Here is a 16,844-nt window from a genome sequence, read left to right on the forward strand (position 1 = left end):
CGATACAATGCAAGGATTTAGGAACAAGGTTATCCAAAGACAAGATTTGGCACCAAAATCAGTGTTCCCCAAGAGTAACCTGGGGGAAAAGGGCTGTTTCTATCTCAACGGAGACAATCTTTAAACACAGTACTGGAACAAACCCAGGATGGCGAAAACCATCAGTGAAAACGTGGCAGACACACATCCTATGTATTCAGGGCTCGACAAATCCACTCGACCGCTCGCATTTGCGAGGTAAATTTTATGAGGTCAAGCTATTTTTAGGTCCTACCCGCCCTTTCTGGCGAGTAGGAAAACATACTAACTTTTGTCCTCCGTCTTTGAAAACGGAGCAAATATGACAAGATAACAAGATTTAAAGACCTTTTTATTGCTCACAAAGCAAATGAGCAATAAAGATGCCTTTAAATCTTCTCTTGTCACATTTCCTTCGCTTTCAGAGACGGAGGTCAAGTAGGTTACCGTTAGGTCGAGGAGATTTTTCAAGGTACTAGACCTGCAGGACTAGTATCATTTTTCAGATTTTTTGAGCCCTGTGTATGCATTGTTAGGAGTACTCCACGCGCCACATCTCATTTGCCACATTCCTGTATACAGAAACTCTTCATCTGACAGACTGAACTCACCAGGATGCTGTCCACTTTGCTCTGCACACAACTGCTGTGGAATAAAAACACAAAATAAGAAAGTTGTGAAACTTGAACAAAACGTAAGCGAATATCACCCATGAAGACGATATAACATAACATCAAACACTGAGTGTGAGGATTTGTGCAGCAACCAACAGAAAAAAAGTATGTAGAGGTTTATTCTTTGCACAGGAGACAAGTCAGGGGAACAGTTACATTTTCCCGTAAGTATGACGGACAACACTTATTTCAGTATAGTAATTCAACACTAATCCTTATGAGTTCCAGAGTAGCATACTACTTGCTAAAAAAGCGCTTCAAAACCCCATCAGGAGTAGCAAGAGCTATATAAATACAAACCTCTTTCCCTCGTCTATCCCGCCGCCTACCCTGCTCTATCCAAATAACTGAATAACATAGCCACAACTCAAATTACTTCATATTTCACTATACTAATTTTCAACACTAATCCTTTATGGGTTCTGGAGTAGCGTGCTACTCGCCAAAAAAAGTGCTTCAACACCCCATCAGGGGTAACAAGCGCAATATAAATACAAAAATGTTTTCCTCTTCTATCCTTCCGAATCCAAATAACTGACTAACCTATCCACCACTTAAATTACTTTCATATTTCACTTTACTAATTCAACACTAATCCTTTATGGGTCCCGGAGTAGCGTGCTACTCGCCGAAAAAGTGCTTTGGCACCTCGTATGGGGTAGTCAGCGCTATATAAATGCAATTACAATACAATACAATTTCTCAGGGGCTTCTCTTATCCTTAAACCAAAATACTGTAATCCATACCTCTTGTCTCACCTTATTATGACTTGGGTGCTCCGAACTTCTAATCTTTATTCTGTCACCTCTCTATCATACTCATCTTCTGCCCTCAGAGTCCAGTCCTGCCCTCTCACTTCCGTTCATTCTCAGTGCCTTGAAAAATATTGACAATGGTATAAAGGCTACAGAACCAACCAGCATTACCTCCATCACTGCCCTTACTCTCTGCCTCTAACTATTCTTTTCTGAGATCTACTGCTTCCCTAGGACCACCAGTGACACTGGACATCGTTATCATCACAATTTCCCGGATACATCACCACTTCCATTACTTCTCTGCCCCACCGCATACAACTCTTCACACTTAGATTTACTGTTTGCATCCTTGCGAGGAAACTCCAAAGCAGCCCCTACTGCCATCTTACCACAAGATGCTCAGGTTTTCATGTAGCATGGGTACAGAATTTGAAAACCTTCAATAGAAGGAATCAAAATCTCTCAGATAATATTCTCTTGGCGAATCTCAGTCTCTTGAAGAGCAGGAGATGTAACAAGATAATTTTCAAGAAAGAAAGTTTTGTGACATAATGTCATTACAAATTAAACAATTAAATTCTAACAATTACATGCAAAATCATTGACTGTTAATTGTATTGTTTTGTACGCTTCTTGGAGCTGTAGAACTGGTATGCTTCTGTTGAACCGTTCAAAGACAGCATGGGCATCGGGATCCACGTCTTAAAACAAGCATTAACAAAGACAAAATGGCTCATCTTTGGGACCTGTTGACTTTGGCTTTTGGCTATTGCTGTGCAACATCAGACAAAAAAATACAAAAAAAATAAATAATTTCATTATATGATGCACATATAGGGCGTATGCATGGTGATTCTACTGGAGCCTCGCCATTTCATTATTTTTTTCATATACTTGATCCAAGATCATTCATGCTACTAAGGGCAGTAAGTTTTAAAAAATTCAATTGTGCTGAAGCGTTTTACTGCAATTCAGAGTATATCCAGACAACACCCTTTCTGGCTTAGCCTGCTGCTTAAATTATGCATGAAAGGAAACGGGGATCTCTAGGTAATTCCCAAGGTTGAGGCGAAGAGCAGCTCCTTTATATGGAGCTGCCCTACAACATCACGGATATTGAATCTGCTCACATCAAATGTCTGTTTTTCTAGCAGAATTTTTAAGCATAGTATTAGCACAGTGCCATCCACACCGAGCTAGAAAGTGACAAAGCATTTTGTCATTTTTACAGCAAAGTCGTTAAGCATAGAATTAGCCAGTGCCATACATGCCGAGCTAAAAAATAACAAAAGCCTTTACCACTCCAGGCACAATATTACAACCTTGAATTGGTAAAATACCATCTAACCCATACGGGAATGAATAAAAGCAACCCCTGGCAAGTGTGTTGCTCTTGTTAGAGCATTTCAGAGAGGTATAGCTTTGTCCAGGCACAAAGGAGTACCTACTATAAGTCAAGACAGTACCCTTTCAGGCTTAGAGTGCCACATAAATTAAGGAAAAAGGGAACTCTGGGTAATTCAAAGGTGTATGCAGAGAGGTTGGCTTGAAGAGTATTTTACCAATCCAAAGCTGTAATACTGTGCCTGGAGAGCTAAGGGCAGAGGTATCTGGTGGGGCAGGAGAAGCACATAAGAGAGAGTGAGCTGTAAAACACATGCCCACTCCTGGAGTGCTTAACAAAAGAGAAAAAAGTAGATCCCTAAAAGTGGGTAGTGAAAGGTACAAGTCAACCAATCAAAAGAAAGAATGGTAAAAATGCTGTGCTCAAGGGGAAGAGCAAACAAAAAAAGAAGAAGGCAAGCCATTGAATAACAAGCAAGCTGACAGTGACAATAAAGTCAACCCATGGTAACCAGTGGGCTCCAACACCACCATATGTTTGTACTAAGGTCTACAATAATCTTTCACCTACAGGCAGTTAAGAGCTGTCTGGTCTGCAAGAGCTAAAAAATTGAGAGACTGCAGCTTGGTGTCCTTATCGGAGGAAACGGACAGACTGGTGGAACTTGAGGCCCTGATTTAAAGTGAAATGGATAGCCTTGATGTGTCACTAGGTCTTAATCTGAAATATATAGGCAGACTGGGAGGCGTTGCATTGTTTAGCTGCTGAAAACTAGGCAAGCTGGAAAAACATGCAGTCCTTATCTGAATGGAAGTTGATAAACTGGATAGACTTAAAATTGGCAACTCTTGTGGCCTGTGGGTCCATACCTAGAGGATAGATCAGTAGTATGGCTGGGCCTGGATGGTCTTTTATAAATGCAATTGGCATACAGGATAGGCATGGAGGTCTCTATCTTGAGCAAATTAAAGCACTGGATACCGCTGGGGGTTCTTTTCAAAAGGAAATAGGCCAACGAGGTGAGCTTGGTGGACTAGCCTACACCAATCCATTTCATTAAATTATGAAAAACATACTGATGCTGACAATTGGCAGCCTTGTCGGATGTGTTAAAAAACACTGTCTCTGTGAGATACCTTTCAGATAGGTCTTATGATTCAAAAGAAAAATAGCTTTTTTTTTTACATGAAACTATGATTGTATTCACATTTTCCAAGGACGGCACGGACAAATTTGATGGGCAAGTTAGGGTTCATCCTTCCTTCTAATGATGTCAAAAGGGGGAAAGATTCTTTGTGTGTGAAAAATTAGAGAAATAAAATTCGTCTCACTGTATTTTCGGTTTCAGTGACTGCAGCAGAATGTCCGACTCATAAGCGTCCTCTGCAGGGCCCATCCGCGAAAGGCTCAGATATGGATCGTCGTCCGCCATGACATCAGCTCACAGGATCACTGCAAGAAGAGTTAATTCACCATTGTTAACACCTGCACTTTTCATCAGCTTCCATTACTTACAATTATGGGCACAAATTAAATTATCACAACTGACCATATTGAAGATGATGACTCAATATTAGGGCTACTTCGAGAATATGAAAGTTTGGAATTATGTTTATAGATTGTAAAGCGCGTGTTCCGTCTTGGCGCATCTTGGTGCTAAGAGACACAGCCCTCAGAAAATGTGGTCTAATGTCAATTAGGCTAAAACTGATAAGTTTGCAGAAAAGGATAGGAATATAGGCAGCAAATTCCATAGTTGTTGTATCAAAGCATCTAAAAGGTCTTCCCCAACACAAGAGTCCCCAAACTGAGGGGGGATTAACAATGGACATTTAAATGAAGGAGTCTGGCACAGGTCGGATTTGAAAATGTCTGAGACAGGAGATGTCAGTGGCCTAGACTCTATGTGTTTAAAACACTAGAGTCCTAACTTTACACATAAGCAGTGAAGCTTCCATCGAACTCCAAAGACCTGAGCTAACTTTCTCAGCTCCACTACCTTTCTGGCTGCAAAATCTTAAATAGTCTGCAGTTTATACAACACAGTCTGTTACAATAATCATGTCAGGATAAGACACAAGCATACATGATCCTAGCAAGAGAGAACATGGGAAGGAACCAGAAGATGTTCCCTAAAAGGTACAGCGTGTAAAAATACGAAGTTGACATAGCAATAACCTGTACCTTGAAACAAACATATTCATTGAACAGGGATTTTGCTTTAACAACCAGCCATCAGAGGTATCTAGTGAGGAGGTCAACAATGTTTGCTTCTTAACAGAAAGTGGAACACGGAGGCTCTTGTGAGCGGCCTTTCCCACCGTTAATCTAAAATAGAACCCCAGACTCGATTTAAGGTCTAAAGACATAGTGATCGTGCACGAAAAAGTCTTCCATTCAAATCTTTTATTTTTATTTTGTACAAAAACCTGGCCAACATTTGTTTCACGACATCAAGGTTGCTTCCTTAGGGCCAATACGTAAACCGTTGCTATAATAGCAAAATAACTTCAGAACTATTGACTTTGCATTTCGTTTGTCTATCCTCAAGTGGATACATCATTACATAGTCACAATAATATCTGTTACTCAATTTCCTATGGTGTTCAAAGGTTTATATAATCTTCTTTTAAATTAGTCACTCTCCTTATGTTCATAACAGCATAACAGACTATAGCACACAGAGATATTCACATGCAGGTAAGTAGGCTATCATGCTGCTAAGAACTTAAGATATTATTGTGACTATGTAAAGAAGTATCCACTTGAGCATAGACAAAGTAAATGAAGTGTCAAGAATTTTTTGTTGTTGCTATTATAGCAATGGTTAACGTATTGGCCTTGAGGAAGAGAAGTGTTGGCCAGGTTAATGTCCAAAATAAGAATACAAGATTTGAATAGAAAACTTTTTCGTGCCCAATTGCTTTGTCCTTAGGGCTCAAATCAAATCTTGGTGTAATGTTTATTTCCTGCCCACACTGTTCATTTTTAACGATGAAAAATCAAGTCAGCCTTCCATTCAATGAATGGAATTTTTTGATCATTCTCGGTTGGCTGTCAGATGCTGTCCTCAAGATTAGTGTGAGAAGCTGAGGAGTTCGGATCAAGGCTTTTGCTAAACTGCACATGGTATGAAGTATGACTAGGAAGAACATCCATGTGATCTTAATAACTGGGCCAAAAGTTAAACATATTACAAAACAGCAAGAGGCACACAGACAGAGCCCTTATGGAAGCCCACGCTATACCACATAACTGCTTGAGCGAACAGTGACAAAATCCCAAACTGAGACTGGTCTGCCAAAAATGAGGAGAAACTGGTAACCACCATCATTGTGATCCACACCTCTCTGAGCCAAGTCATGAGAACAGCATGATACAGTGTTAAGCAAGGAAGAAATGTGCAACACAATGAAACACCCTGCGACACCCTCATCTACGATATTTCTCAGCTGCCAAAGAGAACAATTTATTATCTTCCAAGTGTACTATTCAATCAATCAGTATTTTTCGGGTAAGAACCCATAAAACCACATCAAAGTACATGTTCCCCGCAATTAATGGAACAAGATCTAGTTTTCAAACAAGCCAACAGGTAATGTGATCCTTACTGCAAAGACCACATTACTTGATGTGCCTGTTTTTACTCGGCCCGATTGCAGCTTTGAATTACAAGTACCCGAATTCCTCAGCAAATACCAGAGCTAATTGGTCCTAGGAGTAGCATAAAATATGTAGGTGGATGATAGGTATCCGCAGTGCAACTTTCCAGTGACTTCATTCAGGTACTCCAACCCTGTTTTTCTTGCATTCTGGTACTTGATGTCTTGTTTATTCCATTATAAAACCAGGACTACAAGTCCCAGGATACAAGGAAAGAACCTTGACTGGAGAATATAGTCATGTATGGACAAAGGAAATGTGGTAGCAAAGGATATACAGGCGTCCTTGTGCCCAGACCAACGCACATTTCGTCGCCTATGCATCCAGGTCAACAAACATAGAACACCCGCAGACACCAACAGAAATGCAACCTTACGTGCATAGAGATATACTGACATCTATGTCTAGAGTCCAAAATAAGCACGATTCCTTTTCATTCCTACAGACCAATGTTGAATGTTGGGGACAGGATGTGGTCTGACGGCTAGACTGCCGACTTTGGTGCTGGAAACCAAGGTTCTAACATCGGGGTCGCATCCACATACTGTGATTCTGGGCAAAATCATGTAATCTCCTTGTTCCTGAATGTGTCCTTGTGTAACGTAACTGGTGCTCATGGAAAGCGCTCCAATACCTTAGGTTGGAGTTCGTGCTATATATCTGTATTAAAAAAAACCATGCACCCAAGCGCATTTTAGACATCGATGGACCCAGGCCAACAACACTACCAGACAACCATACATATGCAACAGAAACAGAACCGGCTGTGCTCCGATATACAAACAATCACAGACAGAGACTGTCGGCGGAACAAACACACAGAACAACGGACTGTCTGACGTCCATAAGTCGGAGAGACATACAAAGACGCCAGCCAGGTCGATAGTTGCATAATTCACGGGAATAAGCAGTTTAATGTTGAGCCTCAGTTCAATATAATTCATTTTTCAGGAGGGCATGAAATGACCACCTGTCCGCTACTTACACGGACCGTCCGTAAAATCAGCTTAAAGTCGGAGGTCCTTTATTGATGATATAACGGATGACATTTGTCCGTAAAATACATTACTTCCGGGTCGCCTGAAAGCCAATACCATGGCTGGACATGGTCTGGAGAGCGAGGGACTCGTAATGTGTAAGGCGGCCTAAGATTGGAGCACTTTCGATAGCCCAACCAATCCTTGTGCACTGCCCAGAAGTCCGGAGCGCTGATTGGCTGCGGAGTCCGCACGTGCCTTTGCTGTGTATAAACACTGTCGGAGCCGCCCTCTTACTACTCGGCAGTGATGTCATACACAGCTTGGGGTGGCATGGCTTTCTGGGCGGGATCTTCTGAGGCGAACCAGTGATGGAAGCGGCGGGAAACCTGGTCCGAGTAGACACATCTGTCTCTAAGCAGCCAGCCAGGGCCTGCCTGTAATTCTAGGGGGGGCGGAATGGGGTTGTGCAGCGGCGCTGGCTGGATGACAGTCCGTTTGTTTCACTCTGAGGCTCGGGTCTGTTAGTGCAGCTCCTGCCTATAGTGCTGTGTTGCCCTTTTAAATTATATATATATATATATATATATATATATATATATATATATATATATATTCATATATATATATATATATATTTTATGCAATTTTATATAGCGCAGACTCTACCCAAAGGTGTCAGAGCACTTCACAATAGAACCAAGAACGTTACATGAGGAAATTTACATACTCGCATATTACAGAAACAAACGGGATAGATGAAAAAGTAAAATAAAACAATAGATGGCAGTCACACAAAAATCAAAAACACAATAGGATTCCGATTGTACAGTCATAGTTTACATATTTACAACATTGTAAGAACTTCCTTGAGGGGGCATGAAAAGGGATGTATTAATTCTGGAAGTGTCTTTGGAAGAGAAGAGATTTGAGGTCAGCTTTGAAAGTCCGGGTCGAGGTGGTGGTACGGAGTAGTGGAGGAAGCAAGTTGCAGATTCTGACCGCATTGCCTGAGAAGGATTGAGCCATTCATCTATCCCTTTTGAAGGTGGGGGGTTCAAGCAGTAATTTTTACGCATTTGTGAAGGTCTAGAGCCTCCAGAGATTTTAAGTTTATTTGCCTGGTATAGAGGGGAGGAAGTGTGCAGGGCTTTGTGGGTAAGCACGCTTGTAGATTGATCTTGTTTCAATGGGAAGCCATTGAAGAGAAAAAAGAATGGGTGTGTTTTTTGGCCACAATGACAAAACGAGCTGCTGAATGGAGTATGGATTTGAGAGGGGAAAGGTGAGATTTGGGGAGGGCAGCAAGCAAAGAATTGCTATAGTCCAATCTAGAGAGAACCAGAGATTGGACCAAGGTCTTTAGGTCTTGCTCCGGAAGGAAACGTCAAATCTCCCCGAGAAGGCGCAGTTGGTAACATGCATTCTTTGCAATGGAGTTGATGTGGGATTGTAGATTGAACCTTTTGTCAAGAATGACACCAAGGGATTTAGCGCTTTCGACAACGATAGGTTTGTTGTTCAGTAAGTTCAGTTTATTCATCCAAGATTGAACAGGAGGAAGAGTGAGAGAGGTAGAGAGGAGGAGGAATTCAGTTTTGGAAGGATCAGAATGAGTTGATGAGCTAACATCCAGTTTTGAATAGAGTTGAGGATAGAGATGTCGTGTGAGGAAGACACCTTAAGGTAGATTTGTGTGACATCAGCATAGAGGTGATAAAGTATTCCAGATTTCCTTAAGAGATTACCCAATGGTTCCAAGTAAAGATTGAAAAGAGTGGCTGCGAGTATAGATCCTTGAGGGACGCCTTGACCTACTGCCATTGAAGATGAAAGGCTGTTCGCTATTTTAATCACTTGAGATCCTTCCGAGAGGAAAGAAGCAAACCATTTAAGAACTGTGCCTTCCAAGGCCTTTCTCGGATTTAAAGTGTTTAGGAGAGTGATTAACAGTGTCAAAGGCTGCAGAAAGGTCAAGGAATATCAGAAGACAGGACTCCCCGAGTCCAGTACATGCAGGGCATCGTCGTCATGCCTTCGGCGCGATCCTCGCCGCGTTCTTCGCCCTCCCCGCTGTCGCTGGTTTCTCTGGGCTCTGTGCTGTCCACTAGGTTCACCTCTTAGCTGCCTCAGAAGCCATTGTTTCCCATGCGTGGCCGCTCTTAGAATTTCATCTATCTCATCTTGATGTCTTCTGCTGGCTTATTCCACCATCCTTGCTCGGTCCACTGATTATAGGTGTAAGCAGACGGGTCGAGTTGCCAAACTGGCTGTATCTGCTGCTTCTGCTTTTGCAACCGGTTCGTGTCACCCGAGGTGGGGTTATCCGCTGCTGCTAGTTTGCCACTTGCCCGGCTTTCTGCCTTTGCATTGTGGGTCGCATCGCCACTGTGGGCTGTCCCCATATGCTCCTTCAAGCCTTGGCCTATTGTGCAGTGAGTATGTCCTTGAATCCTTTCACTGCTCCTTTTCGCTGAGGGTCATGTCACCCCTGTATAGGCTGTCCCTGTGAGCTCTTTCAGGCCTGAGTCTTATTGTAAAATGAGTACACCCCTCCATTTCTTTCAGTGCTTCTGTGCGGACAAATGTCCCAAATTAGTTTATCCCAGGTCAGTACAGAGACCTTCTGTCTTTTGTTTGTGGAGGATGTTGTGGTCTGTTTAGATGTGGGGCCTCCAAGTTGTTTGCATTGTTTATGCGCTGTGCTGGCTGTTTCCCTTTTTTTGTTATTGTTTTTTTTTTTAAAAACACAGAGCTTCGAGCCGCTTGTGTTGTGGCCGGCGCTCTGCTAACTCCCTGGTCCCTGTGGGCAGGGCTGCCTTACTTTGTGACTCTCGCCAAACGGGTCGCATGTACTATGGGCCAAATCCTCTCATCGTAAAATCAGTGTATGCCAAACAGCCGTTCCCGGTGCCTCGCAGTGCGTCTCGTCGTCTGCCACACATTGCTACAGTCCCGCCCCTGCCTTTGTTGGCAGTCCCTGTTGGGACCCGCCACATTCTCTGGCTTTTGCACGGCTTAATGCGCCGGCCCCTCTATTCCCCTTTTGGTTGGGGCTTCTGCCCAACTCTCTAATGATATGTGGCATCTTATGTAGCATTTAAAGAAGACGCCGGATATTCTATTTATTTGCCTTCGATCCGCACTTTGCAGTTACAAGTTACCTAAACCATGACTTTTGTTTGGCTTGGCTTTCAGAATGGGCAATTTAGTGGGGTGGGGAGTTACAGTCAGGCTTTTAGGGATTCTTATAGCCGGTTGTAGGGGTACAATGTGACGGGTGCCTCAGGCACACAAGCTTTCTAGTCCTGAACTTTCCTCTGGCAATTTGTTTTCAAGTGTTAACTTTACAAGGATCACAATTCCCAGAATGTACTGATTTGTTAAAGGAAATCTCTGGTTTGGAATATAGGTGTCCTAGTAAGTGACTTGGAGGCCACAATAGCTCTTCCTGTGATGGCTAGGAAACGGCATGAGGGGCTAGTACAGATATATGTACCAAGCATTTTGTGTGACTGTGCTTTATCAATAGCCATCAGATTTCTCTAAGCTCCAGTGAATTAAGGACACAGATTCCTCATCAGAGAGCAGCTAGGACTGGTTGCCAGGGCAGTTTGAGTTTCTAATTCAAAACAAAAAGATCCACCTCAAAGAGGTTCAAAGGGAAGTGTGCCCAAACTTGGTAGGGCATGCACGGTGTTTGCTTAAATACCCCTCACACACCAAAAGGGCCCTTGGTGTCATGCTTCATCATAGGGATCTTCCCGCCTCGCTGCAGGACGGGGCGTGCTACGACTAGCGACTACTCAGGAGCACTGTATTGTAGTGCTATGAGTGGTGTATGTGTAGTGAGAGAAAAGGTCAGGGGTGGAGTTGTTTGTTGGGGGTTACTCGGCCTCTACACATCTGAATCCTGGTGGGACCGGTGTCCCAGGATCTTCTGTTAACCACCCGCATCACCCCGCTGCCACTCAGCGCTGTGCCAGACTCGCTCTCTCCCTGGTGGGACTCCATGTCCCAGGGAGCCCCGCGCTAATCGCCACTGACCACAGCTGCAGGGGGCGGAGTCGCCAGCCGCAGAAAAGCGGCGCAGCCTTCCCGCGACGCAGGTCCCGGAGGAGTTGTTTGTTGGGGTTACTCTGCCTCTACACACCTGAATCCTGGTGGGACCGGTGTCCCAGGATCTTCTGCTAACCACCCGCATCTCCCCGCTGCCACTCAGCGCTGTGCCAGACTCGCGCTCTCCCTGGTGGGACTCCATGTCCCAGGGAGCCCTACGCTAATCGCCACTGACCACAGCTGCAGGGGGAGGAGTCACCAGCCGCAGAAAAGCAGCGCAGCCTTCCCGCGGGACGAGCGCGGGCAGCGCCCGGGCCAAGGGCGGGCCCGTTCTTGCCCGTCATCGCCAGGAGGAGGCAGGGCAGGGCCCCTCTCTGATATCAAGGATCCTGATAAGGGAGAGGCATCGTGCTAGCTGCCCAAGGACAGTGAGTGACTTGTATCCCACACATCTATACTGCGCCCCCCCAGAACTTGGTATATACTATTTTGATTCCTATATATGTGTAACGGGTAGGACAGGCGGGTGGAGGGGCCCTCCCCCTCCAGTGAATGGTGGATTGCTGATTCTGCCTCCCTTCCCTCCCTCCAGAACGATTGGACTACGTATCCCTTGATAACAACGCCGGAGGAAGAATGTGGTGGAAGCGCCTTTAACTGAGCCTTTGCCGAGGATGAAACCACGACCCCACATGACGCCAGGACTGTCGGATTGGTGAAAACACAGGAAGAACAGGAGACGGTGTGTGACGACACCCCGGAGGAGTTTGGTGATCGAGTGTGGCGGCCAGGAGAAGGAGACGGTGACGGGAGCGGAGTGAGGAAAAGAGAGAATAACGAGAAGGAAGCTGAGCCAGGAGGCCAACGACACTGTGGAGCGCCGTGCCACACTCCTGAGGGAGGAGTGTGGCTGAAGCAGGTACGGCAGCGATTCGGCGGCGGGGAGACTCTCTTCCATAGTACTGTGAACGTTTGACTACTGCCCTGTACATTTTGTAATTAAACATACCTGTTCCCGTTTCTTCCCGCATTTCCCCAATATACCCTCTCCTCACTAGTGTCCTCCCTCACAGCCCCCTGACATACTCATATTGTAAATATCACTTGTCAGCGGTGACCCTTTCACTACCCAGTTCTCTTTGGGTGACTCTGTATATACCTCCAGCCCTGACGGCCTTTCCTCTGTCTTTTTGTTGCATACCTTGCCGGTGGGGAGCAAATCAAGACCCGAGACAAAAAGACGTACAGAGAAAAGAGGAAGCAATCATCTGAGAACACCCTGGGAGGGAACTCGATATGACGGAGCCTGCCGACTTTGCCCGTGAGAGACTATCGTCACGCCAACGAAAATCCTTGTCAAAAATAAAACCCTATCTCACCAGAAAAAGTCTCTGGTCCCTTCATATACCCACGTCACAACTGGTGTCAGAAGTGGGATCCTCCACTTCCATCCCGCCAACCCAGATGGATCAAGTAATTCAACATTTGATAAAGGGACAGGAGAAACTGGAGTGGGCCATAGTGCGCCAGATGACTACAGCACAAGCCGATCGCGAGATGTTTAAGAACACCATCACCACACAAATTGAGGGTTTACAAAAAGCTATCCATGATCCTGGCGCAGCCCCCGCAATAGAGGGAAGGGCCCCCGTGTCGCATCCCGCAGGGGTCTCATTACAAAAGTATGTGACGGGAGAAGACCCGGACGCATTTTTGACCCATTTCAAAAGGGCAGCCCGAGCCTGTGGGTGGCCGGAAGACAAGTGGCCATTCTTTTTGGCTCCATTATTAACTGGAGAGGCTCAGGCAGCCTACCAAGTCGCCAACAACGCGGGTAACACTCCTTATGGGGAAATAAAAGAAATTCTCCTCGACCATCTGGGGCTTGATACCAAAGCCTATCGAGTACGGTTTAGAAAAGAAAAGGGGATCACAGGGGAAAACCCGAACACTCTATTCCTACGTTTAAAGATGGCCGCAGATAAATGGCTAAGGCCAGAAAGCCGAAGTAAGGAGGAGATAATGACCAGCATTTATCTGGAACAATTCATGGAGGCTCTTCCTTACGGGACTCAGCGATGGTTAAAACAGCACTCAGGGCTTACGGACGCTCAAACAACAGAAATGGCCGCTAACTATTCAAGGGCCCAACCTCGGTCCTTTCCTTGGGACAGTGATAAATCCCTCAAACTGGCCCCCAACCTTAAACAGGAAAAGAAAAGCAAGAGCGGCCCAGAACCCATAAAAGCTAAACCATTCCGGTTGGACCCCACCCCTGTGAGAGGCCCACAATGTTTCGAATGTGGTGAGTGGGCCCACATTGCCCGTCTGTGCTCAAGAAGAAAAACCACAGAAGAACCAATGGAGGCGGGGTATATCCCTAAGGCGGTGATGTACATGGCAGAAATGGGACCCTCCTTCTATGTACGTGTTCAGGTTAACGACAAGGGTATAAGGGCTCTATTAGATTCAGGATGTAGGCAATCGGTCATACAAAAGAGATTAGTACTGACCTCTCAGATACTTACTGTGAGAATTTGGCCTGGTATATGATGTTCACTATTCTAGTGAGCACCTTGCACCAGTCTAAACAACCCTTATGGTGATGGTTGTAAAGTCAACCTTATAGACCAGCTATCCTAGTGGTAGCATGGACAAAGCAGTCTTAGGCTAAACTCAAGAGTGTATGTGAAGCCAGCTGTTTTACCATATGTAACCCTTTTAATACCCAGTGAAAGGACACCACACAGGTTGTATATCAAAATATATATGTATTTATTTCTAACACAATCCTCTGAACTCTTTATGAGGTCAGAGGCACAAGCACATAACAAGATACTCAATTATAATACAATAAGTTGCACAAAATACAGTAATGCCCTAGGGGCACTTTGAACCATATACTAAAATAGTGGTATAAGAACCACGTCACGAACAAAGGATAGGCCTAGGGCCTGGAGAATCGCTGGGGCTATGCTGTACTACCAAAGGATAGGGAGCAGGAGGCCCACGGCATGCGTGTGCAGTGTCTTTACACACACGCAAGTTACCATAGAGTTAGAATGGGAACGAAAGAATTGGAAACTAGTTCTTTTAGGTCACTTCCGGATGGACAAGGAGAAAGCTACTTGAAAGTTAGACACTAGGATAGTAAATACCCACAGGAGCACCAAAGTACTCGTGTTACCTCACCCACAGGAAGCGGGTGCATAGGTGTCAAAGTGTGTCGAGTTTCGCCACTGAATCCTATGGAGCCTTGAAGAAAGATGCTGCAGGCTACCAGGAGGGAAGTGTCCGGGTGGATCCAAGGGCGGATCGAGGATGAAGAGTACCTGAAAGCAGAGGGGACAGAGTCTGGGTCACTAGCCAGTGACCAGGAAGAAACCAGGCGATGTCGCGAAGCAATCAGGTGATGTTGTGAGGCTTGTCTCTGCAGCCACGTGGACCAGGAGGTGTCGACGATGACCAGGAGCTGGATACGGACTGTCCCACGAAGGCTTTCGCTGTCTGGGGTGTCGGCTTCCGGATTGGAGTCAACAAGTCTTGGCAAAGGCAACCCACGCAGGAATCGAAGATGGCTTACGGATCAGACCAGCAAGGTCTGATGGACTTCTCCTTTTCAGGGAAGCAAGGGCCAGTCTGGAGCAACCAGACCAGCGGTGTAAATCAAAAGGTTCGTCGTCACAGAGGCCAATAGCCAACGGGCAAGTGACCGGACAGACGAATCGAGCAGGAAAATGCAGAAGGGCCCCACGCAGAACTCGTGGAGTGTGGAGGGCTGATCTTCGGTGCATTTGGTGCTCGGGGCTGGGGCTTCTCAATCCCCACTGCACAACTTCGAGGGTGCCTCAGAAGTTGCACGGAAAGCAATTAGCTGGCTTTCCAAGATGGCCGGTCCCACGTCTCTCGTCACCTCCACGGGTCTCAGCTCTGCTGTGACTGTGGATCGGGCTGGTGGAAGTCTGGTAGTCCAGGTCTTCTCAGGATCTGTGCTCGGGCTCCGGCGGGAGCGTCGACAAAGCAAACCGTTGATCGCTTGATGGTGCCTGCTTGCACAGGGTGGTCACTCCTTGACCACAAGGGAGATTCTTCAGTCTTCTAGTTGCAGTAGAATGTCGAAGGTCCAGAGTTTTGTTTCAAGTTTCAGTTAGGATAAATCTAAAGTCTTGGGACTCAGCTCCTACCTATATACCAAATTTAGGGGCTGGATTACCTGCTAGGTCCCTCCTATGGGTGGGACCAGGGAGAGGGGTGGTTACACCCCTTTCCATTTGTCCAGTTTCGCGCCAGAGCTGGGGCTGGAGTGCCCCAGCACCGGTTTGAACTGGACTATGCATGGGACACCTTGTGTGCCCCAGGCAATGTCTTATTTCAATCAGCCCTCCCTGCCCCAATACACTATAGCCTGTCTGGGATGGTGCTAGCACCTCCCAAGACAGGAAACCTATTGTCCAAGCCCCCCTCGCTGGAAAGGCACCTAGCAGGAGGAGGTCAGACTTGTGTCTGTGGCAGCAGCATCCATTTTGTGATGCTGAGGCTCTGGTTAACTTTAACCGGGATTAGTAGGAACAACATGTCTTCTCCCTCTAGAAGGGTGGAATGCTACCCCCGTCGCCAGAACTGGCGAGGGGGTAGTATTCCAAAGCATATGACACCTTACACGACATGTTTTGATAAAGCCAAACCAAATTTAGCAATAACCGCAAGGATTACAATTAGGGCTCCCGGTTTTCCGTTTAAACCGATATTTACATATAAATACAGACGGAAAACTATTTTTCCTTTGTCTGTATTAATATGTAGATGCGGTTAAATACTAGTAAATGTTACGTGCTGCCGTGGTCCAGCCAAGATGACTTGCCACGTCCCTCAGCTGCAGGCAGGCAGGCAGCCCCCACCCCTCCCCCCGTGTGTGGCAGCCTGGGCTTCTCGGGCACACACACAGCCGCTCCTGAGTACTTTACAGGTCTTTAAAAGACCTTTAACTTGGTAACGAGGCTTTGTTGTTTTGTCACCACTTGCAGAGCCCCTGTATCTCCAATCTAGCTATTGCTGGGAGAGTCAGCCTCCCCCTGCCCCTCCCCCGAAATGTTCTCTCAGCCCCCCAGAAATTAGTCTCTAGTTGCTGGAGATTCCTTCTAATTAGGGTATTTTTTGACTTGCTCCTGTGCCCCTGAGCCAATCATGGTTGGGGCTGGAATGTTTAAGTGTTTGTGGCTGGGTTGCTCTTGTAGTGCACTGTACGGTTTACTGTCACGTAATCTCCCCATGACTGCCAATAATGAATGTGTCCTTGTACTATGAAATTTGTGCAGAAAGGTAAAGCGCTCAAATACCTCGTGCCGAGTT

The 16,844-nt window shown here is 45.7% G+C and overlaps 1 protein-coding gene across 1 annotated transcript in view; it reads right to left on the reverse strand.

The window, feature by feature from the left end:
* The window catches only part of RFX5 (regulatory factor X5), a 43,139-nt gene extending 35,628 nt beyond the window's left edge, over positions 1 to 7,511 (reverse strand). Inside the window, exons 1-3 of the mRNA XM_078668411.1 lie at positions 7,445 to 7,511; positions 4,128 to 4,248; positions 630 to 663 (exon numbers count right to left, since the gene is read on the reverse strand). Coding sequence (XP_078524537.1) covers positions 630 to 663; positions 4,128 to 4,228 — 135 coding nt within the window. The 5' untranslated portion in view covers positions 4,229 to 4,248; positions 7,445 to 7,511. The remainder of the gene's footprint in view (positions 1 to 629; positions 664 to 4,127; positions 4,249 to 7,444) is intronic.
* Positions 7,512 to 16,844: the final 9,333 nt, after the last annotated feature.

Source organism: Lissotriton helveticus, chromosome 12 (genome assembly GCF_964261635.1).
Source record: "Lissotriton helveticus chromosome 12, aLisHel1.1, whole genome shotgun sequence".
Classification (NCBI taxonomy): domain Eukaryota; kingdom Metazoa; phylum Chordata; class Amphibia; order Caudata; family Salamandridae; genus Lissotriton; species Lissotriton helveticus.